The sequence below is a fragment of the Rhizopus microsporus genome (assembly GCF_002708625.1).
Source record: "Rhizopus microsporus ATCC 52813 unplaced genomic scaffold scaffold_5, whole genome shotgun sequence".
In the NCBI taxonomy this organism is placed as follows: Eukaryota; Fungi; Mucoromycota; class Mucoromycetes; order Mucorales; family Rhizopodaceae; genus Rhizopus; species Rhizopus microsporus.
In genome coordinates this window covers 797,792-822,148 of record NW_019671920.1, presented here as the reverse complement: position 1 = coordinate 822,148, position 24,357 = coordinate 797,792, and the positions used below count along the sequence as shown (strand labels likewise).

The window sequence follows — 24,357 nt, the reverse complement described above, 5'->3', positions numbered from 1 at the left end:
AAAACAAAAATTTTGTGGGATGATCTGAGATTAAAACTTGATGACTTGAAGTGTTATGGTTGTTTTGGATAAACACGATAAAAAAGGCTACTCGTTATCTGTAAAACTGCAGAATTAATCGTCTCCAGTGTACAATGGACGTTATTCGGAGCCATGATTTCAAATCTTTGTTCATGGTTCTTTTTTTTTTCCCCTTTTCTTGATGCGATTGAAAGTTGCTAGCCAAAAATAAAAGAAAGCATATCAAAAGAAACCTGTTTGTATGGCTGTTGAAACAGTATGTTGCCTTGATTGGAGCAGACGGTCAGAGTTATTTCTGGAATAGGTACCTTGACATGGTTGCCTTTGTACATGAGTTCTGTGAACTCAATTTGTTTAAACGTCAGCGCACGAATTCAACTTCCGCTAGACGCAAGTTCGCCTGGCAAAATTCGAGCCAGTGAATAAACATGATCTTTTATACTTATTTTACTGCTATTATCAAAAGATGGTAACGAATTCGAAAAAGAAAACATATTGTTTATTTACCATTTCTCTCGCGTATACGTATGTGTGTGTCGTTAGAATGACCAATTTGACTGTGCCCTTGATTTGATGCGACGTCTACCGCCTCAAAATGTAGAAGAAAACCTCAATAAACTATTTGACTTGGTCCATCCTGACCTGGCAGCCGAGTTACTATCTACTATTGACCAACCACTCAAAGTAAAGCGTTGCTCAAAAACAGGAAGAGACTACCTTATCTGTGACTATAACCGAGATGGTGATTCTTACAGGTACACAATAACTCTTCATTTATATAAAAAGTCATTTTAACTTCTTCATATATAAAGGTCACCATGGAGTAATGAATATGAGCCTGAGCTATTAGATGGAGCACTTCCTTCGCCTACCCTAAGAAAATTAGAAATAGCAGCAAACGAAGCCTTTGATACGTACCGTGAAATGTATTATGAAGGCGGTGTTTCATCTGTTTATGCATTTGACATTGGTGATAAATTTGCTATTGTTGTCTTGATAAAGAAAGGCAAGTAAAACAATAGAGTTAATGTCATCAGCCATTGACTTGTATCTTTAGTGGGCGATGGATCAAGACGCATGAAGGGTGCCTGGGATTCTATTCATGTATTTGAAGTTCAAGAAAGAGGACGTAGCGCACAATACAAGTTAACATCGACTATTATGCTCTACATGATCACAAATAACCAAGACTTGGGCAACTTGAATTTGAGTGGAAGTATGACTAGACAAGTAGAACAAGACTATCCTGTAGATGATCCATCTGCCCATATTGCTAATATCGGACGTATGGTCGAAGACATGGAATTAAAGATGCGTAATTCGCTACAGGAGGTTTACTTTGGTAAAACAAAAGATATTGTTAATGACTTGAGAAGCCTGGGTTCCTTGGCTGAATCCAAAAAACAGGCACAGATTCAAAGAGAGTTGATGGGTCGTTTAATGGAAAGAAATAAATAAGCAATCTAGTGTTTACCAAAAAAAGAGCAGGATTGCAATTTAAGAACAAAATTGTCTGAATTTCAAGTTTGAGTTCGTCCTTAAAACGCGTTTATTCTTTCTTTTCTATTTTTATTACCTTTTTATTCCCTTGAAGCATGCGTTCAGTCATTGCGGTACTTTCTACTTTTCTTGTAGCATGCACTACTTTAGTACTTGCTCAAGGAAATAACAATATGAGAACTCACTCTATTTCAATGCCATATATTGGTAAGACATGACTAAAATTAAAAACAAAAGAGAAAGAGAACTTAACATTTTAAAGATGATGAACTTCAAAATAGATGGTTCGACTTTGGAGGAAATACCATCATTAATACCAATCACCACATTCGCTTAACTTCTACCAAGCAATCTCAACTGGGTTACTTGTGGTCTCGTTTGGTAAACTAAAAACATATATAAAGAGAGAAAGCTTTATAATAACTAGAAAATATAGCCCTTGATTGGAGACAATTTCCAAATTGAATTCGAATTTAAAGTAGAAGGCAGTAGTGGACACCTTTACGGTGATGGTTTTGCTAGTAAGTTTACAATAAATTCAGACAAAAGAGTAGTATTAACATACTTTTACAGTGTGGCTCACAAAACAAAGAATGACACCTGGACCTGTATTCGGCTCAGTTGATAGATTTGAGGGTATGGGTATCTTTTTTGATACCTATGATAATGAACGATCTCATGTAATATAAACATGTATAAAGATAAAAAGGGTAAACTAAGAATTGAAAATAGCGTCATACCTTCCCCTATGTTATGGCTATGCTTAACGATGGTACTAAATCTTATGATAATGGTAAAGATGGAAGTGACACTGAGTTGGCTGGCTGTGAGGTAAGTTGAAATCAACAAGACAGACATAGGGTTCTAAGTTGTATTCTAGGCTGATTTCAGAGCTAAAGGATTCCCTACACGCGCCAGATTCACTTATCACAAAGGAAACTATGTTCAATTAGAGTTACAATGGAGACAAGAGGATGAATGGGACCAATGCTTCAAGAAACACAATGTTGTTCTTCCTGAGCAAATTTATCTTGGTTTTAGTGCGCATACGGGTGAAGTAACAGATAATCACGATATTATTCAGGTCACTACCAAGTCTATCCCTCCTGCAGTCAAAGAAGCTGCTCCTAGACAAGAAAAGGTCAAAAAGTCATCTTCGTCAGGAGGTGTGTTGTCTGTTTTATTCAAAATGATGTTGGCAGGAGGACTTGTAGGCATTCTATTTGTTGGTTATCGTTATTATGATCAGAAAAATAGAATGAAGAGATTTTAAATTTTTAACCAATCATCATTAAAAATGTGTATTTTTATGCCCTTTGTATTTTTTCGCTTTTTGGGTACAGAGAACAGCAAGGACAAAAAGTATCAGATTGTATGTGATTCAGCTTAGTCAATATCATAATACTAAAGAGTTTCCCAGTTCTTGCATAAACATAGGTTCTATAATTACCAATATTTAATAAAGAACAGAAGGTACTACTTTATTCACAGTTACTAATATTTTAATCACTCTGTGTGTCTTCTTCATGAACTACAGCTTATGCCACTTTTTTAAACTAAGCTGGCAAATGCTATGGGCGTTTCTTCTTCTACGCACTACATGTAAGGCTGTCTAGTGAAAGTTTCACATGATTGATCTTGGTTCTTTGCTGATCAACTTGACAACATAAAATTCGTATAAAGAAAAAGCAGCATTTCTTTTTTATCTCTTTCTTCTTGGAAAACAACACAAGCCAGGATGATATTCTCCTAAAGAAAATTTCTGCAGAGGCTTTCGCATTCAATGAAGTTGAAGAAAAATCAACAGCAAAAGTAAAATCAAAACGGTCAAAATAATATCATTTAAAGAATTATCAGTCTATATTGGCCACTATGAGTTGCTTATGACAGGAAGTTATGTATTAGCCGGGAGCAATGAAATAGTTCCTTACCTAGGATCATCTATGGCAAAGTTTGAATTAGAAAATGAAGCAACCAAAAACGTTTTTATGAGAGTCGACGTACCACCATATACCAATACTATACGTCTCCTTCAACAATACTCCAAAAATCGATTACATAAACCATGGTATCGTTGTTTATGTTCATATCTAAAAGGCTTTACCCCTATTATACTCATTGATTGTGAAAACTATATTCCTCAAAAGAATAAGGCAAAGACAATTCATCGCTCTGCTTCTCGTCTACTGTCTATCTTGTGTGGCCAATGCCCAAGTACAAAGGACATGATCTTAGACATGTGGTTCCTAGGCACCTTTACCGCCATTATAAAAACGAAGCAACAATCCCCGACTAATTTCAGATAAGTTCTCTGCTTGAAAGTGCTGGGCCCTGTATATATGCAATTTTTGGTCAAAGTTGCTATGGAAATTGAGACAAGAGCACACATGAAAAGCTATTTTATTTCTTTTGCGTACACAGTAATGCTGAAGCCAAAAGTGTAACATTAAAGATCACACAAGATGGTTTTAAAGGATGAAATAAAAAGAAGAAAGGTAGACATAATCAAGCATGAAAAGAATTCTCTTTAATTTATTTATGTACAGCAGCAATAAATAAAACTATTAAAAGTATATTCTTTATGATAGCTGTCAACTTGCGACTTCAGAATTGGTGGGTTGCGACTTTGATTTCGGGAAAGGGTTCATGACATCTATCGTCGGAGTAGTAGTGGTCAACGTCTGATGTTGCTCTGTCAATTTCGATCTCTGTTTCAATGATTTGGCATAATGGATAATATAATCCGCTTGTCTTAGTGTTTCAATAGCCTTGGGACTTCTTTGGGTTCTAACAACCGCAATGGCTCTCTCTGCAGTATTACATAATGAGTTTTCTAATAACCAACAACAAGCAAATAAACCAGCTCTTCCTACACCTTTAATAGACATATATTAGGCTCCTAATAAATATATAAATGTATATATATATGAATCCATACCTCCTCTACAATGGACTAATACGTTATTTCCTTTATTCATTTCATTATTCACGATATGAATTGCATGTTGTGCTTCCTCTATGGTCTCTGGGCAACTACCTTCGATCATGGGTAATCTGAGCACCTTTATATCATTTTTTGCTGCAATTTCTCTATATTTTGGCCATGGTGCACCTAAAAGTTCCATTTCATAATCATCTAAACAACTTTAAGACGATTAATAATGATAAATGATTCATTCCTCCATTTATTATTATTATTATTTTTTGTGTTTACCAAACAATCAAGGTAATTCCGAATGATTTCATCCTTGAAAGATCTGCATCAAGGTCTCTGTTGATACTTGCTCTGCCTCTGACTGGACCAGACAAACGTACTTTCTTCCCTGGACATGAACTCAGACATAAATTTCCTTTGAGCAATGAGGGAGGATGTCGATTGGACATAGACAGAAGCTGTTCTCTAATAGATGGTTCCATACAGTCATAAAGGTCATGATTCTTTGGTAAGTCATTATTTGACAAGTATAACTGAATGTCCGGTGGAATGATCCAACTGATCCTAGACAAAAGATTAGTTTATGATGGCTTTTATAGTTTACATACTTTATTGGATGACTTTTAGAAGTCTTTTGTTCTGTTGGATTATTCAAGGTATTTTGACTCATATTTTATTCTATTAAAAAACAGAAAGAAAAGAGTGATTGCATAAATATGAAAAGTGATATTTCTGTACTCAGCTTACACATTTCATTCGTATCATTTCCAAATTAGTATTGGCTTTTTTTTTTTGCCTTTTAAACCATAAAAGTGTAGCATCCAAGATGAGCGTTCATACAGTCAGGTCTGTGGGATTTTATCAATTTGTGCTAGCCCGAATTATCAGAAATTCCAAAGGCTAATTGCCATCGCAAGTTCTTAAAGTAGTTGATCACTCTTTTGCTTTTCGACATCTACAAAATGGCGAACGAGGGTTTTTTTTATGAAAAAGTGTATGATCCAATGGAAGGAGCATCTTAACTCAAATCTCTAGCCCAAACATTGCTCTTTAAGCAATAACGTACTTAGGTTTCAAACCTGCAGGGAGAATCGCTGAAGAGAAGGTTGCTAAACAGCCAAAAGCTGTAAAATTGAATTCAAAAGTGCACAGTGGTTATAGCGACAGAGAAAGAGAAAGGTTTATAGATCGAATGATAGAAATACCTAAGGAGCAAGATAATACAATCATATTTACCATCGATCCCTGTGCTACTGAAAGATGGTAGAATATTTTCCTTCTTTTCCGCTACCTCTTTTTCTTGTCGCAACAAACCATAGTATTATGTACGCCTGTCGTATTATTACTTTTGTATCAAAGAAGATTATATCCTTTGTCGTCGTATAATCAATGTATATTTCGTAGAACGTGACCTTGGTTGTTATCCATGTAATGTGTTCAACATTTCATATATTCATGTTTAAATTGCATATTTCGTACATCTGCTAAAGTTATCTTTTATAATGCAAGTCTATATACAAATATGTAGATCTATACAGTTTTATACAGATTTATGTACAATCTCTATAATGATATTCACTTAATTCAATACAAGTACTAATTGCCCTGGCTTTCCTCTAAATGCGTAGATCTATTTAAACGAATAAAAAAAAAAAATCAATCAATCTCGACATCAAGGACGATAGAGTTGCAAAACTAAAGATCGTCTTGTAAAATAACTTGGACATTTGGCCTCACGTTTTTGTAGTAGCCAAAGTTTGTCTGGATCAGACAGAAGATTGTATAATAACCAGCATAAAGAAAAAGAGTGAGGATAGAAATAGTGCTAATAAATGGTCCAAATAGCATTTTTTGGAGAACAATTCTATACTTTAATTTCGTTGACTGTTTACTTTTTGGAAAACACTACACATCATTCTTCTTGGATTGTATGGTTATTATAAAGTATATTTCCTATCTTCGATTATATTATAAATGCAAAAAAGGGGGAGAGATTTATTTTTATAGAAAAAAAGAATGAAAATATACACAGATGAATAATGGTTTTAGACAAAGGTTTCTTTTATAAATCGATCAGTTTGTATTTCTTCAAATGGATCCCATTGATTCTTTGTATTTTTGCAGTAATCACAACATTCAATACTTTTTTCTTCTTTTGTGGATGAAAAGAATGTGTCTATAGTAGATAGAGTATCTGATATTGATGTTGATGTCTTGGTTGATAAAGAGGATGTCAATTCAGGCACGGAGTCATGATGATCGTGACATACGTGTATATCTATATTATGTGCCCTAGGGCATAGGAATCCCCCATATACATATGTCAAGTCCTTTGGTTCGCTATTTTCCTTCAAAAAACAATTTATTGAGCAATACAAGAAATCCTATCACGAATTAGCTTTTAAGGCGTATCTTTATGATCTGATTTACTTACAGATTCATTTGAAATCGCTTTATCGCAGACAGGACACCAGTTTAAATCACACATGACTGAAAAAAAGAAAGAGAAATACTTGCATCTAACGATTCACAGAAATTTTAATTCTTTATATTATTTATTTAAACACAAAAATTTCTGCATCAAAAATTTTAAGGGGTTGAGTCGTGTGTAACATTATTCTTCCATCGTTTCGTCTTCTTTAGGTGCATCTAAAGTGGTAGTCGTGGCAGCAGCGTTGTCATCATTCACCTTATTATCTAATGTAGTATCTGTATGAGCTTGATTGTCTGTCATGACATGATCTTCATGTTGGTTGCTTTCATTAGGCTGATCTTCATTATCATAAATGTTACTAGCCTAATTAATAATTTGTTTAAAACTCAGATGGTCTGATCATCTCTCTTTTTCTCATAGTTACCATTTGCCACACTTGTACAATATTATCGTCGGCTGTACTGGCCAATACCCATGGCTCTGCTGGATTCCAGCTGAAATCTGAAATCTTGTTTGTATGTCCACCGTGCATAAACTATACAGGATGAGTTGATGTCTTTTTGTTCATTATATTATACATACCAATAGTTCAGGAGGACCGTCTACCGCGTCTTTAGGATGCTGAGGAGCCCCGATACGAGATAAATCCCAAACAAGGATTCTTCTATCGCAGCTTGCGGTAGCCAATACAGCGTCATGATGAGGAGACCAAGACAGTTGAAGAATTTCTGCTTGATGGGATCTTAAGGTATGTAGCGGTGATTTCAAATTACGTAAATCCCATAGTCCAGCAGTCTATATAACTCATATGAGCTCTTATTGCCTGTCATCTTTTTCTGCTTGTACCTTATCACCTGATCCAGTGGCAAGGATCCATTCACTATTAGGAGCGAAGCTAACACAATTAATCTCTGCTTCATGTGCTTGAATGTTATGGATTGGCTTGTTTGAGTCATTTCGTGAATCCCAGCTAGAGTAACGTCAGTCTTTTTAGGGCATGTATCTACTAGACTTACATCATGAGTCTCGCGTCATCGCCTCCTGAAGCAAATATGGATTCAAATTTTGTATGCCATGCAACATCCTTTGTTCATTATTTTAATATCCACTATGTCATCATTCTGTGATTTCATTACCTCGACAGATGTATGTGCCGTGTATATGCGTACTGGCTCTAATACTCGATTCTCTCTGGTTGTTCCATCCACGTCCCATTGACAGATTCTTCCATCAAATCCTGCACTGAGTAAATGATTTGAGTTTGATTTATGAGGGCTCCATGCTAAACCATATCTAAACGAGGTACGTTAGGATGCCTTCTTTTCTCTTTTTCAAAAACACTTGCCCTTCTTTATCATGACCAACAAGCTTCAGTGTGGGATTGAACTCATTCTTTGGTTGAGGATCAAAAGTGGTTCTATCGAATACATAAACCTCACCAGCCCTTGATTTTGTAGCTATGATATCTGGGTTTTCATTATGGTAACGAGCTCGGTTTACTTCACCATCGTGAGGAATTTTTTGGGTAATCTTAATGAATGTTTCGCTATTGTCTATATATAAACATTAGAAAACGCGTACAATAGAGATTGACAACAAAAATTACCACTTGTATCTTCTGCAGGTGTATCTTCTGCCTTCAGAATGGGAATTTTGACAGAAGCAATTTGGACATAATTGGGTTCATCGTCATTTGTATGTGTTCCCAACAATAAACGCTGAACCTTGAAATTCTTATCCGGAGATCTATAATAAATATATAAAAAGTGGTCAATCAACATATATGTCATCCCTCTTGTTCTTTTTCTTTACTCTTCTACGTCTGGAAACCACTGGCAGGTCAGACTTGGCCATTCGAGCGCGTGTGTGACAACAAGGTCGTAAAGAAAAGGTGAGTTCTTTTTCCACATTTTGTACTCTTCGTTGATGAGCTTTTCTGCTTCTTCAATAGATCTATTTTCAAGTTCTATTTTTCTTGTTATTAAGTGTTGTTTATAGTCATGTTAACTTTATACCGTAATCCATGTTGCCTGTTGGAATAAAAACAAGGAAGAGAGACGCATGTCTGCTATTTAAAATAAATCAACCCCAGTCACATCTTCTACAGAAAGCAATGGTCGTGTATCCCATCATTATGGATGCATGGAAAGAGTTGTTTTTACTGAAAGAGGTGTGTAAAGCAAAAAAGTAAGTATCTGTTATACCGTATTTTATTCCAATTAATTCTCATCCTCATACGGTAAGAAAATGAAGGTAATGATGATCATTATTTATCAAATCAAGCTTGAAAGATCCTTCACATAAAGGTTAACTTTCAGCTCATTTAATAGGATTCCCTTCGATATATTCTAAAAGGATATATGCCAATTTACTTACTACGAGGGGCTTATTATATTTGCCTGAAAGACATCTTTCTATATTAGTGCTTCTCAGTGATTAAATTAAAAATTTCCCTTTGTTTTACTCAAGGTTATACTTTCTCTCATCCTTGTCAACTTAAAATTTATTAATAGAGTACTCGCTGTCATCATTTATTTCAAACATTAGATAAAGAATCGACGATATGTATTCACTGTATTGAAGAAAGGTACAACAATTGACGTCGGCGTGAATTTTTACTCACTCCCCCCGCGAAAAATATTTTCTTTTTTTTCATCCTTTTTTTACTATTGACATGCCACTTTCAAAACCACCTCCACCTCCACCAAAGCCTGAATTTGGTGAACCTTCTACACCCAAAGACTTTAATGAGAAATTTAAGCAAAAACCTTTAACAAAATACATGAATCCTTGTGCTTTAGAAGAAAAGCAAAGTATGAAATGTCTCGATGACAACAACTATGAGAAAGACAAGTGCAATTACTTTTTTATGCAATACCGTGAATGTAAAAAGAAATGGGTAAGTTGGTCCATGTGTATTAAAATAACGACTCTGACACACTGATAGATGGAAGAACGACGACGACTTCGTAGAGCAGGTGAACTCTAAGCATTAGATAGCACACATTTTCAAAATAAACCCTCTTTGTAACTATTCTCTATTCACTCAAACTAAACATCAAAGTCTACTATTTTGTGTATGTGCAAAATACAATTGAAAAAGTTTTATTTTTGAAGAAAAAGGTTTCAAGAAACTTAATCGAAGAGACCTATCATCAAAAGCTGTTAGCATCATTTTCTCTACACATATACCATTCATTTTACCGAAGCCCATATCGTCATCAGATTCTTCCTTCTCTTCTTCCTTCTTTTCTTCTTCAGCAGGAGCGGCATCAGCAGCACCACCAGCGGCGGCACCACCAGCAACAGCGGGACCAGCACCAGGAGCACCAACGTTCATGAGAAGAGCCTTGAGGTCTTGACCAGCGAGGGCCTTGGCGTAGAGAGAGAACCAGATGGGTTCAACTTCAACACCGGCAGCAGAGACAAGGGTTTGGAGCTTGTCAGCCTGTTTGTTTTTAAGCATTAGACTGATGCTCTAATGTTGTATTTAAAGAATGCTTACGGTGATTTCAATGTTGTCATCTTCAAGGATGAGGGCAGCGTAAACGACGGCAAGTTCGGCAGACATGCTATATGTATTCAATATGATGAGTTTTCAAATGGATGGATGGATGGATTGATGGATGGATGGATCCATATACATACGCGCAAAATAAGATGCTAGTAAGAGGAGGATCTGTTCGTGGCCTGCCTGACAACCTATTTTACTTTCATGGAGAAAGTCACAAGCCTGTATTTTAAAACACCGATAATTTTGCTATGCCCTTGTGTGAGCATGTCAAGCTGAAAGTCTCGATATTTTTGCGCGTTTGCAAAGGTGAAGTGGATATGTCCTCCTTTTTTTTTTTTAAAAAAAAAGAAGCAGTTGTAATAGAGCCTCCAATAGGATTAACCAGTGAAAAACTACCCTCATAAGCTAGAGTTGCAATAAAGCAGTGGCTTTCTATAAACACAAAATGACAATATTTGATGAAAAGATAAAGAACGCATTTATTAGGAATCTAAAGGGGCTGTTTATCATCAGTGCTTTTGTTAATATCTTTCCAAGGCTTTATCTTTTTCAGTGTTTTGGTTGCTATTACTTTCTTGGTAGCCTCTTTCAATTGTAAGGTTTTTTCCCTCTTTATGCTCATCGTGTAAAAATGAAAGGTTTAGATAATAAGAAATATAATGATGAGGTGTCCTTGTTGATCTATCCATTTATCTTTCTCAGTCTCTACGCGTCTTTTAAAAAAACAAAAAGACCTATAGTATTTGTTCGTCAGCTGTCTGCTCGAATGGAGTATGTATTCTCCGCCAACATTGCCCCGATCTTGTATTAGATATTAACATCTTATTGCCCTTCCAACGATTCCTCTCAACAAAATATGGGTTCTTTTTCAGATCCTCTCAGATATAAACCATACTTTCTAGTCATCTTGTTCTTTATAAGGCTTTTATTTAGCAGATCGTCTGACTTTTTTTGTTCTCTTCTCTGTTTGATGTTTAGTAGCTTTTGATCTGTGTGACTTTTACTTTTATTAATAGCTAAAAGTTATCCGAAAAGAAACCGAGACCCTTTTAAATTGCTTTTCTCTCTCTCTATTTCTTTCTTTCTTTCCTTTTTTTTTTTCTATATTTTATAAGCAGAGATGACAAATTACCAAGCTTTTCCTGTACTGAATCAGCAGTTTATTGTTGATAAAAAATATCAGTTCATTCGTGAAATGGGTCAAGGTGCTTATGGTGTCGTTTGGTAATGTGAACTGGACCTTTTTTTTTCTTTTTAATTAACTTCATCTTTAGTGCTGCCAAAGACACTTCTACAGGTGAACAAGTAGCTATTAAAAAGGCAAGTATATATAGATTTTTATATATTTATTTATTTAACATGAAGTGAATGATTAGGTCTGTCGTATCTTTGAAAAGACTATTCTCGCCAAGAGAGCTTTACGTGAAGTCAAGCTATTAAAGTTCTTTAATGGACATGAAAATGTAAGACTCTTCAAGTGGTTTACGTGTATGCTTATATTTAATAGATCACTTCTGTACTTGATATGGACATTGTTAACTTGCAAGACTTTAATGAAATGTAATTATTATTGTTATTTAAACGCGTTAAATGACTAACATGTGATTTTAGTTATCTTGTACAAGAATTAATGGAAGCAGATCTTCATCAAATCATTCGATCAGGTCAACCTTTAACAGATGCTCACTTTCAATATTTTGTATATCAAATCTGTAGAGGATTAAAGTATATTCACAGTGCAAATGTAAGTAGTAATAATAGTAAATAATAATAATAGCAAGACTAACATCTTGAAGGTTTTACATAGAGATTTGAAACCAGGTAAAACAAAAAAAAAATGACATGTTTTTCAAAAAAAAAGACTAAATATACATAGGCAATTTACTTGTTAACGCTGACTGTGAGTTAAAGGTAAGCTACATCGATCGAGTTATCTCTTCTAGAGCTTAACTTTAATAGATTTGTGATTTTGGTTTGGCCCGTGGTTATTCTGACAACCCGGATTACAATGCCGGTTTTATGACGGAATATGTTGCCACACGATGGTACAGAGCTCCCGAAATTATGCTTAGCTTTCAAAGCTATACCAAAGCAAGTAAGTTAGATTTTGGACCATGTTTCTCTCTTTTTTTTTTTATTGACATTTCATCTAGTTGACATGTGGTCTGTTGGTTGTATCTTTGCTGAAATGTTGGGTGGAAGGCCTCTTTTCAAAGGAAGAGATTGTAAGAATGGAGGAATATTTATACAAGGAAATTGCCTATTAATACTCAACATTGTCTAGACGTTGACCAATTAAATCAAATCCTCGGTATATTGGGTACACCAGATGAAGAGACATTACGTAGAGTAGGCAGTGAACGAGCTCAAGTATATATCAGAAGCTTACCTAGAATGCCCCGAATTCCATTTGAAAACTTATATCCAAGAGGTATTATTCATCTTGTTATTTCTTAAAACTCATCTCTTGTTGTTATGTAGCCAACCCCTTAGCTATTGATCTATTGAACAAGTTATTAGAATTTGATCCATCTAAGCGTATCACTGTAGAAGAAGCTCTTGCTCATCCATACCTTAGCGCCTATCATGATGAAGACGACGAGGTAATGAATGAACCATCAATTCATCTTTTCTAACAAATATCCCCATTAGCCTGTACATACGCAGACTTTTGACTTTTCTTTTGAAGTTGTAGACTCTATTGAAGAAATGAGTCGCATGATTGCACAAGAAGTCATGACATATAAAGCATCCAAACAGCAATCACTTCAGCCCACTGCCAACACAGGTGCAAACTTGCGAAGAAGAGAAAGGTTAGTTTATATAGATGAAAAAGGGAATATTTATTGATTTCATCCAAGTATGTCCGCCCAAGATCGTGAGACCTTGGCAGCAGCTCAAGCTCGAGCCACCCAAGAAGCTGATAACACAGACTCTGGTATAGCAGGTGTTGCTGAAACAGCTGTTCATCATCGCCCTATTCGTGATATGGAAGTAGATGAGCTAGAAAGAGAACTTAGTGGTATGGTCTAACTTTCTCTTTCTTTCTTTACTTGTTTGATGTATACCTACAGAATTCTTTTCCCTTACACCATCTCTCTCTCTCTTTTTTTTCCCCTGTAAAGTTCGTAATACACCTTTTTTTTTTTCTCAAAAAAAGACAACACACAGAGGTTATCAAAAATAGAAATTGTCTTTTACCTCAAAGTCTTTTTTACGTGCGACGACATCGATAAGATTTAAAATGTCGTTTTACATATCAATGAGTGCCACGGATTTACGGATTCATTAATGCACTATTTATATGCTTTTTATTTCTAAATTAGGAAAAAGAAGAAAAAGGCAGATACTTTATTGTTCAGTATGTTATCCGATTGATCGAAAAAGATCTTTTCTAAGTCCTGTTTCCCCATTACCAGTCGATATATCTTGTTACTTCTTGTACAAATGATCGTCATTAAGAGAAACAATATACGGAATGAACTATTGATAAACCATTATTTAACTATATGAGAAGGTTATATCCTTTTTCATATAAAACACATTTCACACTTGAGCTCTCTTTGGGTTGACTTGGAGATGGTGTTGCTACTATTAGTTGTTATTGCTCCCTTGGTCCAGACATACCATGCTTTGAACTATATCCGCACATCAGTATCAGAATTGGTTTTTCCTTTGCTTCAATCTGAACGTTATCACTTGAACTCTTTTCCTTTTCCTTTGTCACATAGTATAATCATGTTTCTGAACAATAATTGATTACATCTGATTCCTCAGAGAAGCCTACTCCTGTAATATCTTTAGGGCATGCTTGAGCGAAGCAATGTATAATAATGATTTGAAGATTACAAAAGAGGGTCACTTTCTTGCCATCGTTAAGATCTATAATAACTCATCAGATTAAACCAATTAACAAATACACACTGTCAGTCGTTTCTACGGACAATTGACGTTGAGACAAGGCACAAAAGAGGGAGGGGACACTCACCATTCGCTTCGTCATCGTCAGTTTATGCTTTCCCCCACATTAATTACCTAAAAAGTGAATGGCCTGATTTTTGCGTATCGAGGAGAATACGATCCAATCTTAGAATAAGACCGCGGTTTAAAGGTATATAGCTACATACTTGGCCTTCATCCCCATTTGCAGCAGTGTGATACGAAAAAACAGAAAGGCTTCCAGTAATGGTTACACATGTGACTAAGCGAAAGAAAAAACGTCTATACGGGAACAACACTTAAGCTTTGCTTCATTGCAAAAAAGATAGCAGCAAAAAAAAAAGAGGAAGTTCGTAGGTTGTGTGAATACACTTGTTATTAATTAAAGAATGCAATTGTGTACTATGCCCTTGTCAAATAGAGTGTCAACAGTGTCACATAATGACAGTATACGCATTGTTACAAAAAGAAGAATAATGAATCCATGCAGCTGGTAAATTAAAAATTAAAGCTGTTCTTGACTTCTTTTTTGGGGAGAACCATATTGAGAGCATGCTTCAAACATCAGATTTGTTTCTAGTGCCTAATTTAGTCAACAACCACGTTTAATAAAAGAATTTGTTATATGCAAAAGAATCATTCTGAGATACGAGTGTTCCTGAAGTGCGGATATTGACGAGAGTTTAAGGTCAGCAGAACAGCAATAGCTGCAAGAATGAGGAGATTTTTACTCTGTCCAATAAAAGAGCTTTCTTGGTCAAAACTCAAAAATGACATGAAGCGACACCAACTGTCTAAAAGTGACACTGACAATCTTGTTCTCTAAAGAATAACTCAGAAGGTTATATAGGCTCTATATTTTTTTTTGTACTTGTATCATAGATTCCATACCGTAATTCTCTTTCCAATCTGGATCAAATTTTAGCCTAACTAGTAATGAAATCTTGTAAACTAAATTAAGCTCTAAAAATGGCTGGGAAATGAGGGGGGGATCCTAAGGGCTATGAATCTTATCTGTTGATATATAGTCTCTGGTCATGAACTTTAACTTGTGCACAGATAAAAAAAGATACGTATTCAGCTTTTTTTGCTTAAAAAGATGGTCAGCTTAGTAGGAAGAAATGGTTCTTTTTCTAGAAGTTACAAAATTATGCTTTTTCTTCCTTATTTTAGCAAAAAAGAAGGAAGATAAAAACGTGACTAGACAAACTTTCCTTATTTTCTCATACAAGTTAGAATTCTTACATATAAACAAACAGATCTGCGCTCATTTTCTGGTCCCCAATATTTATATTTGACTTGATGCCTGCCATCATTTGTGGAAATCGCCGATTTTTATCGAAAATTGCCCCTCTTTTTTTTTTTTTATATATTTTTTTATTTATACAAGCAAAAGGGGTTAACAAGAAAGAAGGATGACTTCTGAATGCCATTCTTTTTTTCTTTTTTTTTTGAGTAATTGCTTGTGTAAAATGAGCCTGGCTTTTAAACAAGGGAGGGGGAGTGTCAAACAAGATCATGACTGGTGTACTGAATATGATTGATCGAACCAGACACAGGTCCCTTTTCGATGGTTTGACCATCTTTACTAAATTGGACATATCGGAAGTACCTTTCTTGAATAAATATACGATCTGAAATGATCCTCTCTCTCTCTCTAACTTATAATTAAAAATATATACATGTCTGTGTTATTGGGCACTTGAATGTACCCTTGATGACCCATGTTTACTCATATGGTCATTCTCCGTATTTTCTCTTTTTTACAGAAATATTTTTTTCCCTATTTAGTAGATGTTTTGAACATTTCATTATGTAAATAGAGCTTCATTGAATTTCATTGTGCTCAAATCAATCAAGGTTACTTGTCTGTTGTATGCAAAAAAGCTTATTTTGTGATTTCTCCTAAGAATTCTAGCAGAATAAAATATTATATATATGAAGAAACTTCTTTTTCTTCTTTTTTATTTTGATAGAATAAAATGTCAAGACAAGCAACTACTCAACTATCTTGCTCAGATTATTGCACTTCAAGCCCACACTCCTCAGTTGCTAGCTCATCTTCCTCATCCACGCCTGCCTCGGTAAATTCTGATCTTGTCAACAGAAAAGATTCAAAACGAAACAACAAGAAGCAATACCCGTGTGACAAGTGCTCTAAAGTATTTAACCGTCCAAGTGCATTAACCACTCATTCTTATACACATACTGGTGAGAAACCTTTCCAGTGTCAAAGGTAAAGAAAAAAAAGCGTGTAGTATGATATGATAATTGATATGTTTCAATTTAGCAAAGGGTGTGGTCGTCGATTCTCGGTGCTATCAAATCTTCGACGACATTTGAAGGTTCATCAAAAGTTGACAGACTCATGCAAACTATCTTCGGGGGCCAGGCTGCGTTTTGTAAGGCAATTGATTGAACGAAGTGAAACAATGTTGGCACTGGGACAAGACAAAATTGAGCCAAAGCACCCCCTTCTTCCTCAATTACAACTTCCACAGCCCCTGTCTCCTTCTCCACCTACGTCATGGCATAATCTTCATCCTCCTACACTCGGATACCACCATTACATGACTCTGCCTTCTCTTGGGCTACATGAACATAACCATTACTTACAACCAGACAGTTATTTTATGTATACCGAAAACCAATTGAATCCTTTATGCTTAGTAACAGATACAGTAAAAAGAAGGACTCCTTCATATACCTCATATTGTCACCACAAATATTACTCAGATCTCGCGACATCTAGCAGCCATCAGCAGACTGGAAACACATTTATCCCATTTACATACTCACCTTGATCACTCCCCCCTCCCTCGTATATATATGTGTATGCTATTGCTAATTTTTACCTCCTCCTTTCTCTTTCATTTCATCATTAATAATAATATAATAATATTTATTCACGCTATTACTTATGCGTTATGTTTTTTTTTCTTTATTTTTTACGTTGTATTGATCCCTTTCTTTTATCAATATTAAATGTATATGCATCTACTTTTTTTTAAAAAATAAATTGTTATTTTGGCCAAACCTCGAAAACAGTGCTGACCGCTCCTTTTTTTAGATTCTAATAATAAATAATGTCGTGTGCCTGATTTGCTTTGTTTGACAAAAAGGCAGATTCTTTATTCTAAACGCTCTTTTTCTTCCAGAGAAGGTTTGCTTTCCAAATAAGGAGATTAGTGTTTCCTTTATTGACAGTCATCAGTTCTCAGCTGTTGTGCAACAAAAGTTCAAGGCCGTCTTTTTTGAATTGTAGAAAAAAAAAAAAGAAAATAAAGAAATAAATAATATAAACAGCCAAAACACATGCATTTAAATAAGTAAAATAGTAAATAATAATACTACATTGTCATTTTTATTATTTAATATGTGTAGCACGTTGACATATATCTCGTTATAATTGGGTTCTTTTTCTTAAAAAAAATTGAAGCAATTCAGAATATTCCAAACCCTGTACTATTCATGCATTAACTGCGAATTGCACAGCCAGACGACTTGGGCAGCACATTGCTCCTTATATCGATGTTAGCCTAACGAATCTACGGGCCATGTATCACTTTATGGCCCTTGTTCCCATTTGTTTTCTCTCCCCCTTTTTTTAGTAGTCAATTCTGGGAGTAATACAATGCTCTATTTAAAGCCATCTTGTCCATCGTGGTGCTAATTTTATGTACTTCGCTACTATGCGTCGAAGCATTGTTTTATACATATTAAGCCTTTTTTGTTTTCATTGTTAATACAATGCATTTTGTCACTAAGTAGGGCTTGTTGCTTTCTCTGTAATCAACTATAAACAATGAAATCTATTACTTGAACATCATCGTATTGCTGATATGAGTACCTTCTATAATTACTACAAAAAGTAAAAAATATACTTTTTTCTTTTATTATGATTTATCTCAAAGACCATAAATCAAGGAGGAAAGTAAATAAACTCATTAGAGTCGAGAGTCTTTTTTTTTTCCAAGACTTTATTATGTTTCAATAAACATTTATATAAATATATATACTTTATCTTTTATGCTTGTTTTCAGATATAATTACAAACTTTTCCATTCATTGTGTAGTCGTCCTTTGTATGACTAGATCATACTCCTTTCAATTAATGGATTATTCTGTTTTGATGCCTTCAGTGGTTATAGTTCGAAATGCTTTGGAATTAGACCTTGTCATCGTTGTCGCAAATGGTCCAAATAGTGTATGGCTGTAGTGCATGATTGCTGTTGATAGAGCTTATCCAAAAGGATGAAGTGAAGCTTAGATCTCAGTTGTTCAAGTTGATAAATGAGATTCCCCATGGCTGAATAAGCTACGGCCATATAATGTTGAATGTAATGGATCCTGTTTGAAAGGTGTTAGCAAGAGCACTACATCTCTGGGTTCCAATAGCTAGCAATGAACCTTTCGTTGCTGTTTGAGTTGTAAAGGCAGCAATATCTGTGTGCAATGATGTGTCCTTTTGAGAATCAAAAGACAAAAAGTCTTTTGCACAAAACAGCTTTACATTTTCATTATGAGTCCCAACCACTATTTCAACAGTAATCAGGTGTTATTGTCCTAACTTTAGCTTTGCTGTTTGGCAATGTTTTACCAAAATTCTCAGTAGCACCACAACGTAGACCTTTAAGCTTGACAATGTGTCGCTTTTTGTTGCCTTGATTCGCAATTTCTATTGTCGTGCTTTGACATAGTGCTAATCGTGGTTAATGGTAAACTCTTTTCGAACTCGAAACAAGTAATGTGTATGTGATGTTGAAAAGAATGCTTTCCCCTGGTGAAGGAATTGGAAGTAAAGAAGCAAAAAGATTGTAGTACAGCATTGGTTACCTAAAGATACACTCTTTCCAGGAAGTTTTTTTTGTAAAATGGTATACTTTATTCAAGTACCGCCAATGGGTTTGTATTTATTAAAGAAAATAATAAGGATCATAGAAGCATGAAACAAAACAAAAAGGGTTGCATTAACCCGAGCGAGATGACTTTAAACGCTCTCTATAGACATTTTCATCATATATTCGCTTGATTGCTTGTGTTGCTCGTGCAGCAGCTTCATCGTGCCAGAAGGTACGACCATCAGATACACAACGCCAGATAACCCAGACCGTATAGGCAATGACTGTTTGGCCATCAACACGTAATCCTGAAAGCACTGGTATAGGTGTAGACGAGCCTAAGACCAGAGATTCATAGCTAAGCCTCGCAGCAGGTTGTAAAAAGCGATTTACAATGCGTGGCCAGGTTTCTTTTTTGAGCATACAAGGCCATAAAGTGCTCATCATCTTCGACGCCTCCACATGGGAGACAGTAAGGATCTAAGTGTCGATCCAGACAAAACCGGTGGATACGCTAGCGTGTTGGCAATTTGCGGTGGTAATATCCCCAGAGTACGGTGTGCGCCTGATACGAGAAGGATGATAGTCAGAAAATGCGCCATGCCGTAGCAGAGCCACGCGGATAGTGGACCGGTAAGGCATCAATGGGGAGTAGTTGTGAAGTCTGGAATAGCTTGAGTGTTATATGGTGAAAGTCCATGGCTCCTGGTAGCTCTACCGTCATTAGATCTTCAAATTTAGGTTGAGGCATCCGATAAAGCGTATACAGGAATTGGTTGTCTGGCCTGAGGTTGTGCGGTGTAAATAAGACCGCAATGGAGGAGTGTACTGGGCTCTGATCGTCTGCTGACAAGGAATAGAATCGGCGTATCCGATATTTAAACTTCGTGTTCGACAAGTGAGGTTTTCGTCGCAAGCAGTTGTGAATTGGGCTATATTCGAAAATATCCTTTATGCGCAGTTGGCCCCAGTTTGCTCGGCGACTACAATCGTTCCAAGTCGGTAAATCAAGGTATATTCGCGAAACTGGGATCTTTAAGATCAACGATATATTCAACACCTCCCAGTTAACAGAGAAATCCAGCATGTCTATTATCCGAAATAGGAGCTTGCAGCAACCCGTTGCTTTTACATCCGGCGAACGTAATTTTGCAATGGCCAAAGGCAGAATATGACTGGGGCTACCAGAGAAGCTACATAAGCAGTACTGTAGCGCTTGTAGGGCAAAGAAATGGCTGTAATTTGATTCCGTGTCAGGCTGGACGAGTGGTCGGAGCCAACGTAGCTGAAGTGCATGAAGTTGGGTAGCTAGATCCAGAATCGCTAAGCCGCTCTCCTTTCGCGGGCGCCGACAAGTGTCAAAGCTGTCCTTCGGAAAGGATTTGGAATTGATGAATTGGTCAACTATTGAACGGAGCTTGGTGAGAAAGTAAGCAGGTACAGCGAGGACACGTAGACAAGTAATAAGTGGGTGCAGAAATTGAGGTCGCTGTGTTCTGCTTGAATATTTGGATCATAATCATTGTTTAATCTCTTGAGTTCCTTGTATAAATTTAACCAATTGGTATCAAGGCTTTTTTTCCTGTCATATATACCACGAATGCTACTTAAAGACTCTAAGAGATGAGTATAATCATCAACATTGTACGTTTTGGGTGGATAGCGAGCTCGAAGTTATTTCTGTTGTATTCAGCTTTAGTTGTAGTTTAAAAAGGCTATTAAGTCGATGACTTGCGAATTAGATTCTTTATTAAGAAGAGCTCAATATTATTAAACTAAGTTTGTGTGTGGGTTTACTTGAGTAGAGAATCTATGACTGCTATTTATATTATTGTCGTCACTGACATTATTTATGCTTGTACTTGGTGCATCTGGCGTGCACACTGGATGTTTATTTTCAATGGACATCCTTTTATCCCATCCAAGGTTTTTCGGGCTATCATTGGGTGCCTGGAATCCTTCAAGCATTAATTTTATATTTGTTAATTTTCTTTAGTAGTTCTGTCTTTCAATAGTCCACCAGTGATTTCAAGTGGCTATTTTATTTATTTAAAAATAAATCTTGGCTAAAAACGCCCCTACAAAAAAAAAAAAAAAAAAATTTATGCTTGTACAGTCAAACCTATGGAATTTGGCGTTTTCTCAAAAACAAATGGCCTTTACGCCCTTCGGTTCCCCCAAACCTAGCCCTAACCTGGCCTCAATGGTGGCCGATTATATGCTCCCTGCTACATGAATTAGATCAGCTACATCATAACAAATTGATCTTCAGTAAGCATCCTCATGGCCAAACGTTTCTTGTGTGGTTAAAGCAATTCATTTACTTTTTCATCGATAACCCTACTCATTAATTTCCTTTTACATTTTTTATTCTTGTACCAATAAGGGGTTTTTTCGCTACCATTCACCTCCAAACGGATTGAACGGGCCCGGGCGGATGTTTATTTTATTATTTTATTTTTGCACTCATTTGGACCATCATGTTTAAACAAATAAACAAAATATATGCCATGAGTTTAAATTATTTTTGTCCACTTTGGTTAAAACAGTTGTCAGAACTAGCTAACTAAAATTGGCTGGAAGATTGTGCCTAATTGTCGCATATCTTCTACACCTGTTTTTGTCCCTTTCTCTTTCTAATAAAAATATAACATAATGATGAATATCTTTTTTTTATGATGGACATGAAAGCATTTTTAATGAAGAAGGGGAAAAAGTTTACGATCCGATGGAAGATGTTTTAACACATGTCGATGATTCTTACATAGTTCTTGAAACAATAACTAGCCGACAAATTTTCTTGAGCGTTAAGCGCCCCGAAAAAAATGCTGAAGAGTCCTCAGTTAAAAAGCAGTCGAAGCCTAGTAAGTTGAAGCCATCAGTGAAGTTATACAACAATTACAGCGACTTCACCAGAGAAACATTTATAGACCGTACGCTTGAAAATCCTCAAGAGCGTGGACTAGTGGCCAAGGTTGCAAGAGACTTAAATATTAATTACCGCACTGTGTTAAGATGGTGGAAGTATTACCAAGGGGCAGAAGAGGTTGAGCATAAAAAGTCTGAACAAGACAGTGGTCCAAAAAGCCCATTTACAACCGAGCATAACGAGTATATAAAAGAGCTACTCGATAATGACTCCCTGTTATATTCAGACGACATAATAATTAGTTTGACCGAGCGATTTGAAGGCTTTACTATATCAAAGTCGCAACTTAATAACCATTTACGAAACACAATGCTCATCACTATGAAAAAGCCGATGTTTGAGCCTGAAGTCAGAAACTCAGTGGGAAATCTACAGACGAGATTCGAGTGGTTTATGGAACGGAAAGATTCTAATCTGGATTTTACAAAAAATTGTATTTTCATTGATGAAGCTGGGTTTCATATTAATATGAGGAATAATTGAGCTAGTTCAAAAAGTAGCAGCTCTGCTATAGTAAAACAACCAAAAACTAGAGCGCAATCTCATATCGTTATTGAGACTATTCACTCGTCTAGCGTTGTTCACGCTGTTATAAGAAAACCTCCACCAAGAAAAAAAAAACACAGGCTACTAAAAAAAAGAGAGAAAAGCTAATAATGGAAAGAAGAGAACCGCAGCCGAGATTAGTAAAGAGGATCCAGAAGACTAAAGGCCCTGTTTTACCCCGCCAAAAACATCCCTAAACAAAGACACTTCCTTTACCAAACTTCGTTTTTACCGTGAATTGAGACTCATCTAACCAGATTACGTTGTCCCAGTTATCAAGGGAATGATTAAGGTGATTTTGGCACCAGTCCATGCGTTTTTTTTACATTCTTTTCCTTCATAAAAGGTTTGTGAACAGCAATATATGAGTTAAACCTCTTGTCTCAAAGTATATTGATCAATATGGGGCGAGAAACGTGGATTGCACCATTAACTAAAATGGCCCTAATTTCGTCCTAGGAATGAAAGGGCTCTGCTTCTACTAATTGAAGTATATGGCGACCTAATCTATTATTATCCTTGGTAGGTCTCTCTTTCTATTTTCCCACAAAAATACTGTTCGCTTTTTTTGCGTTTTGCTAATTCGACTGACAGTTTGTTTGGGTATGCTCATGACCTCAGCGATCTTAGATTGCTTGGTTCCGACTTTGATTAACCAGTAAATTCCAGCCAAATCGGTTTCTCGGCAATGTTTATATTTTTTCTTGGTTTTGGTTGAACCTTTTGTCAAAAACTTTAGTCATTTGGAGTTGTTAATGTAAAATAAAGTGATTTTAAAAATGAGGTGTAAAAGCGATATTTTCATTAAAAATTTCTTGTCACACTTTACGCTAGCGGGGTTGTCTCTAAATGTTTTTTATATTCGGCACAACCAAAATATTTCTACATCATGTGCACATTTTTGGAAAAAAATTAGTGCATCACAGAGAAATTATTTTTGGGTAAACCACAGAAACTATTTAAGTTTAATAAAAAGTTTTTTTTATTTTTCTCTCTTTTTTCTCATTCTTCAATTTTGCAAATTCTATGTAAGTTTTTTTTAAACTTACTCAGTAAAACGGTCAATAGTACACGTGCCAACGTGGTAGGCGAACGGACCCGCTGGCCTTTGCGTCAGTCTAAGCCTAGTAGCTATACTTCCACCCATTGTTGAATATGCCAACGTTGTAGGCGAACGGACCCGCTGGCCTTCGCGTCAGTCTAAGCCTAGTAGCTATACTTCCACCATATTTCCATTAAGTTTCGACTTGGACCCGCTGGCCTTCGCGTCAGTCTAAGCCTTGTTGACGCTTGATGGCTATTGACTCTAGAAATAGGCGGTTTACTGACTTTTTTTTTTATAGATACGTTCTCAACATAAGCTAAATATACCTATAAAAATTATGATTCCTGTTAAATAAATGCATTTCTAACTGTTAACTAATAAAATAATATTTTAAAAATACACTTGTTTCATTTCTTTTTTATAAGGCTGATCCTCCTAAATGCTTATTGAGTTCAATGTTGATTAGAGGAGTATTAACTAATCCCATTGGTGAAAGAAAAGCGCATTTACATTTCGCATAGCCTATTAGCATTGCTGGTATGCTGCTTTTTTAGCAAATCTCGTGATGCCGTAGTCATCATTTTCACCTGCCATATAGACAATTCCATTGCCAATGTAGAAGGTAGATCGTTAACTTTTTATCGTTTTTTTTT

At 35.9% G+C, this 24,357-nt stretch overlaps 12 protein-coding genes across 12 annotated transcripts; 8 read left to right on the top strand and 4 right to left on the bottom strand.

The window, feature by feature from the left end:
* The first annotated feature begins 471 nt into the window (after nt 1-471).
* On the top strand, nt 472-1,587 carry RHIMIDRAFT_115324 (F-actin capping protein, beta subunit). The gene is made up of 4 exons (XM_023605311.1): nt 472-490; nt 565-776; nt 834-1,027; nt 1,079-1,587. Exons 1-4 carry the CDS (start codon nt 488-490, stop codon nt 1,477-1,479), a joined length of 810 nt encoding a protein of 269 aa, XP_023467894.1. The 5' UTR covers nt 472-487; the 3' UTR covers nt 1,480-1,587.
* A 107-nt stretch (nt 1,588-1,694) lies between these two features.
* Nucleotides 1,695-2,794, top strand: RHIMIDRAFT_200224 (uncharacterized protein; the record flags this gene model as incomplete). The annotated part of the gene is made up of 6 exons (XM_023606439.1): nt 1,695-1,728; nt 1,784-1,902; nt 1,958-2,042; nt 2,095-2,201; nt 2,254-2,352; nt 2,402-2,794. 6 exons carry the CDS (start codon nt 1,695-1,697, stop codon nt 2,792-2,794), a joined length of 837 nt encoding a protein of 278 aa, XP_023467893.1.
* A 423-nt stretch (nt 2,795-3,217) lies between these two features.
* Nucleotides 3,218-4,016, top strand: RHIMIDRAFT_278351 (uncharacterized protein). Its single transcript, XM_023612752.1, has one exon. The coding sequence runs from the start codon at nt 3,465-3,467 to the stop codon at nt 3,825-3,827; it is 363 nt and encodes a 120-aa protein (XP_023467892.1). The 5' UTR covers nt 3,218-3,464; the 3' UTR covers nt 3,828-4,016.
* Nucleotides 4,017-4,034: 18 nt separating this feature from the next.
* On the bottom strand, nt 4,035-5,182 carry RHIMIDRAFT_278348 (phosphatases II). Its single transcript, XM_023612751.1, has 3 exons — nt 4,736-5,182; nt 4,460-4,665; nt 4,035-4,396 (listed from the first exon to the last, which is right to left on the bottom strand). The coding sequence occupies exons 1-3, from the start codon at nt 4,936-4,938 to the stop codon at nt 4,113-4,115; spliced, it is 693 nt and encodes a 230-aa protein (XP_023467891.1). The 5' UTR covers nt 4,939-5,182; the 3' UTR covers nt 4,035-4,112.
* Nucleotides 5,183-7,070: 1,888 nt separating this feature from the next.
* On the bottom strand, nt 7,071-8,915 carry RHIMIDRAFT_236169 (putative retinoblastoma-binding protein; the record flags this gene model as incomplete). Its single annotated transcript, XM_023608492.1, has 10 exons — nt 7,071-7,253; nt 7,315-7,425; nt 7,473-7,685; nt 7,737-7,860; nt 7,907-7,974; nt 8,027-8,132; nt 8,197-8,443; nt 8,497-8,636; nt 8,703-8,856; nt 8,906-8,915. 10 exons carry the CDS (start codon nt 8,913-8,915, stop codon nt 7,071-7,073), a joined length of 1,356 nt encoding a protein of 451 aa, XP_023467890.1.
* A 649-nt stretch (nt 8,916-9,564) lies between these two features.
* On the top strand, nt 9,565-9,879 carry RHIMIDRAFT_236168 (uncharacterized protein; the record flags this gene model as incomplete). The annotated part of the gene is made up of 2 exons (XM_023608491.1): nt 9,565-9,789; nt 9,838-9,879. The coding sequence occupies 2 exons, from the start codon at nt 9,565-9,567 to the stop codon at nt 9,877-9,879; spliced, it is 267 nt and encodes an 88-aa protein (XP_023467889.1).
* Nucleotides 9,880-10,025: 146 nt separating this feature from the next.
* On the bottom strand, nt 10,026-10,461 carry RHIMIDRAFT_236167 (ribosomal protein 60S; the record flags this gene model as incomplete). Its single annotated transcript, XM_023608490.1, has 3 exons — nt 10,026-10,039; nt 10,095-10,338; nt 10,396-10,461. 3 exons carry the CDS (start codon nt 10,459-10,461, stop codon nt 10,026-10,028), a joined length of 324 nt encoding a protein of 107 aa, XP_023467888.1.
* A 499-nt stretch (nt 10,462-10,960) lies between these two features.
* Nucleotides 10,961-11,240, top strand: RHIMIDRAFT_278345 (uncharacterized protein). Its single transcript, XM_023612750.1, has one exon. The coding sequence runs from the start codon at nt 11,036-11,038 to the stop codon at nt 11,213-11,215; it is 180 nt and encodes a 59-aa protein (XP_023467887.1). The 5' UTR covers nt 10,961-11,035; the 3' UTR covers nt 11,216-11,240.
* A 284-nt stretch (nt 11,241-11,524) lies between these two features.
* Nucleotides 11,525-13,254, top strand: RHIMIDRAFT_308168 (kinase-like protein; the record flags this gene model as incomplete). The annotated part of the gene is made up of 11 exons (XM_023614559.1): nt 11,525-11,628; nt 11,679-11,724; nt 11,781-11,867; nt 11,912-11,964; nt 12,016-12,164; nt 12,281-12,315; nt 12,364-12,499; nt 12,558-12,629; nt 12,689-12,835; nt 12,886-13,007; nt 13,057-13,254. The coding sequence occupies 11 exons, from the start codon at nt 11,525-11,527 to the stop codon at nt 13,252-13,254; spliced, it is 1,149 nt and encodes a 382-aa protein (XP_023467886.1).
* Nucleotides 13,255-16,475: 3,221 nt separating this feature from the next.
* On the top strand, nt 16,476-16,700 carry RHIMIDRAFT_182768 (uncharacterized protein; the record flags this gene model as incomplete). Its single annotated transcript, XM_023605811.1, has 2 exons — nt 16,476-16,579; nt 16,634-16,700. Coding segments are annotated over 2 exons (171 nt in total), but the record flags the coding sequence as incomplete, so codon positions are not given.
* Nucleotides 16,701-19,770: 3,070 nt separating this feature from the next.
* On the bottom strand, nt 19,771-20,673 carry RHIMIDRAFT_278342 (uncharacterized protein; the record flags this gene model as incomplete). Its single annotated transcript, XM_023612749.1, has 1 exon — nt 19,771-20,673. A coding segment is annotated over one exon (903 nt), but the record flags the coding sequence as incomplete, so codon positions are not given.
* Nucleotides 20,674-21,901: 1,228 nt separating this feature from the next.
* On the top strand, nt 21,902-23,017 carry RHIMIDRAFT_304999 (uncharacterized protein). The gene has a single exon (XM_023614464.1). It carries the CDS (start codon nt 21,913-21,915, stop codon nt 22,594-22,596), a length of 684 nt encoding a protein of 227 aa, XP_023467883.1. The 5' UTR covers nt 21,902-21,912; the 3' UTR covers nt 22,597-23,017.
* The last annotated feature ends 1,340 nt before the right edge of the window (nt 23,018-24,357 follow it).

Excerpts from the sequence above, each read along its gene's own strand:
- RHIMIDRAFT_115324 (XM_023605311.1), top strand. Across the intron at positions 777-833 it reads CGAGATGGTGATTCTTACAG|GTCACCATGGAGTAATGAAT; the intron begins GTACACAATAAC and ends TCATATATAAAG. Across the intron at positions 1,028-1,078 it reads TGTTGTCTTGATAAAGAAAG|TGGGCGATGGATCAAGACGC; the intron begins GCAAGTAAAACA and ends TTGTATCTTTAG.
- RHIMIDRAFT_278351 (XM_023612752.1), top strand. The coding sequence starts at position 3,465 with ATGGCAAAGTTTGAATTAGAAAATGAAGCAACCAAAAACGTTTTTATG.
- RHIMIDRAFT_278348 (XM_023612751.1), bottom strand. The coding sequence starts at position 4,938 with ATGGAACCATCTATTAGAGAACAGCTTCTGTCTATGTCCAATCGACAT. Across the intron at positions 4,666-4,735 it reads GGAATTACCTTGATTGTTTG|TTGTTTAGATGATTATGAAA; the intron begins GTAAACACAAAA and ends ATCGTCTTAAAG. Across the intron at positions 4,397-4,459 it reads ATTAGTCCATTGTAGAGGAG|GTGTAGGAAGAGCTGGTTTA; the intron begins GTATGGATTCAT and ends TGTCTATTAAAG.
- RHIMIDRAFT_278345 (XM_023612750.1), top strand. The coding sequence starts at position 11,036 with ATGAAAGGTTTAGATAATAAGAAATATAATGATGAGGTGTCCTTGTTG.
- RHIMIDRAFT_304999 (XM_023614464.1), top strand. The coding sequence starts at position 21,913 with ATGGAAGATGTTTTAACACATGTCGATGATTCTTACATAGTTCTTGAA.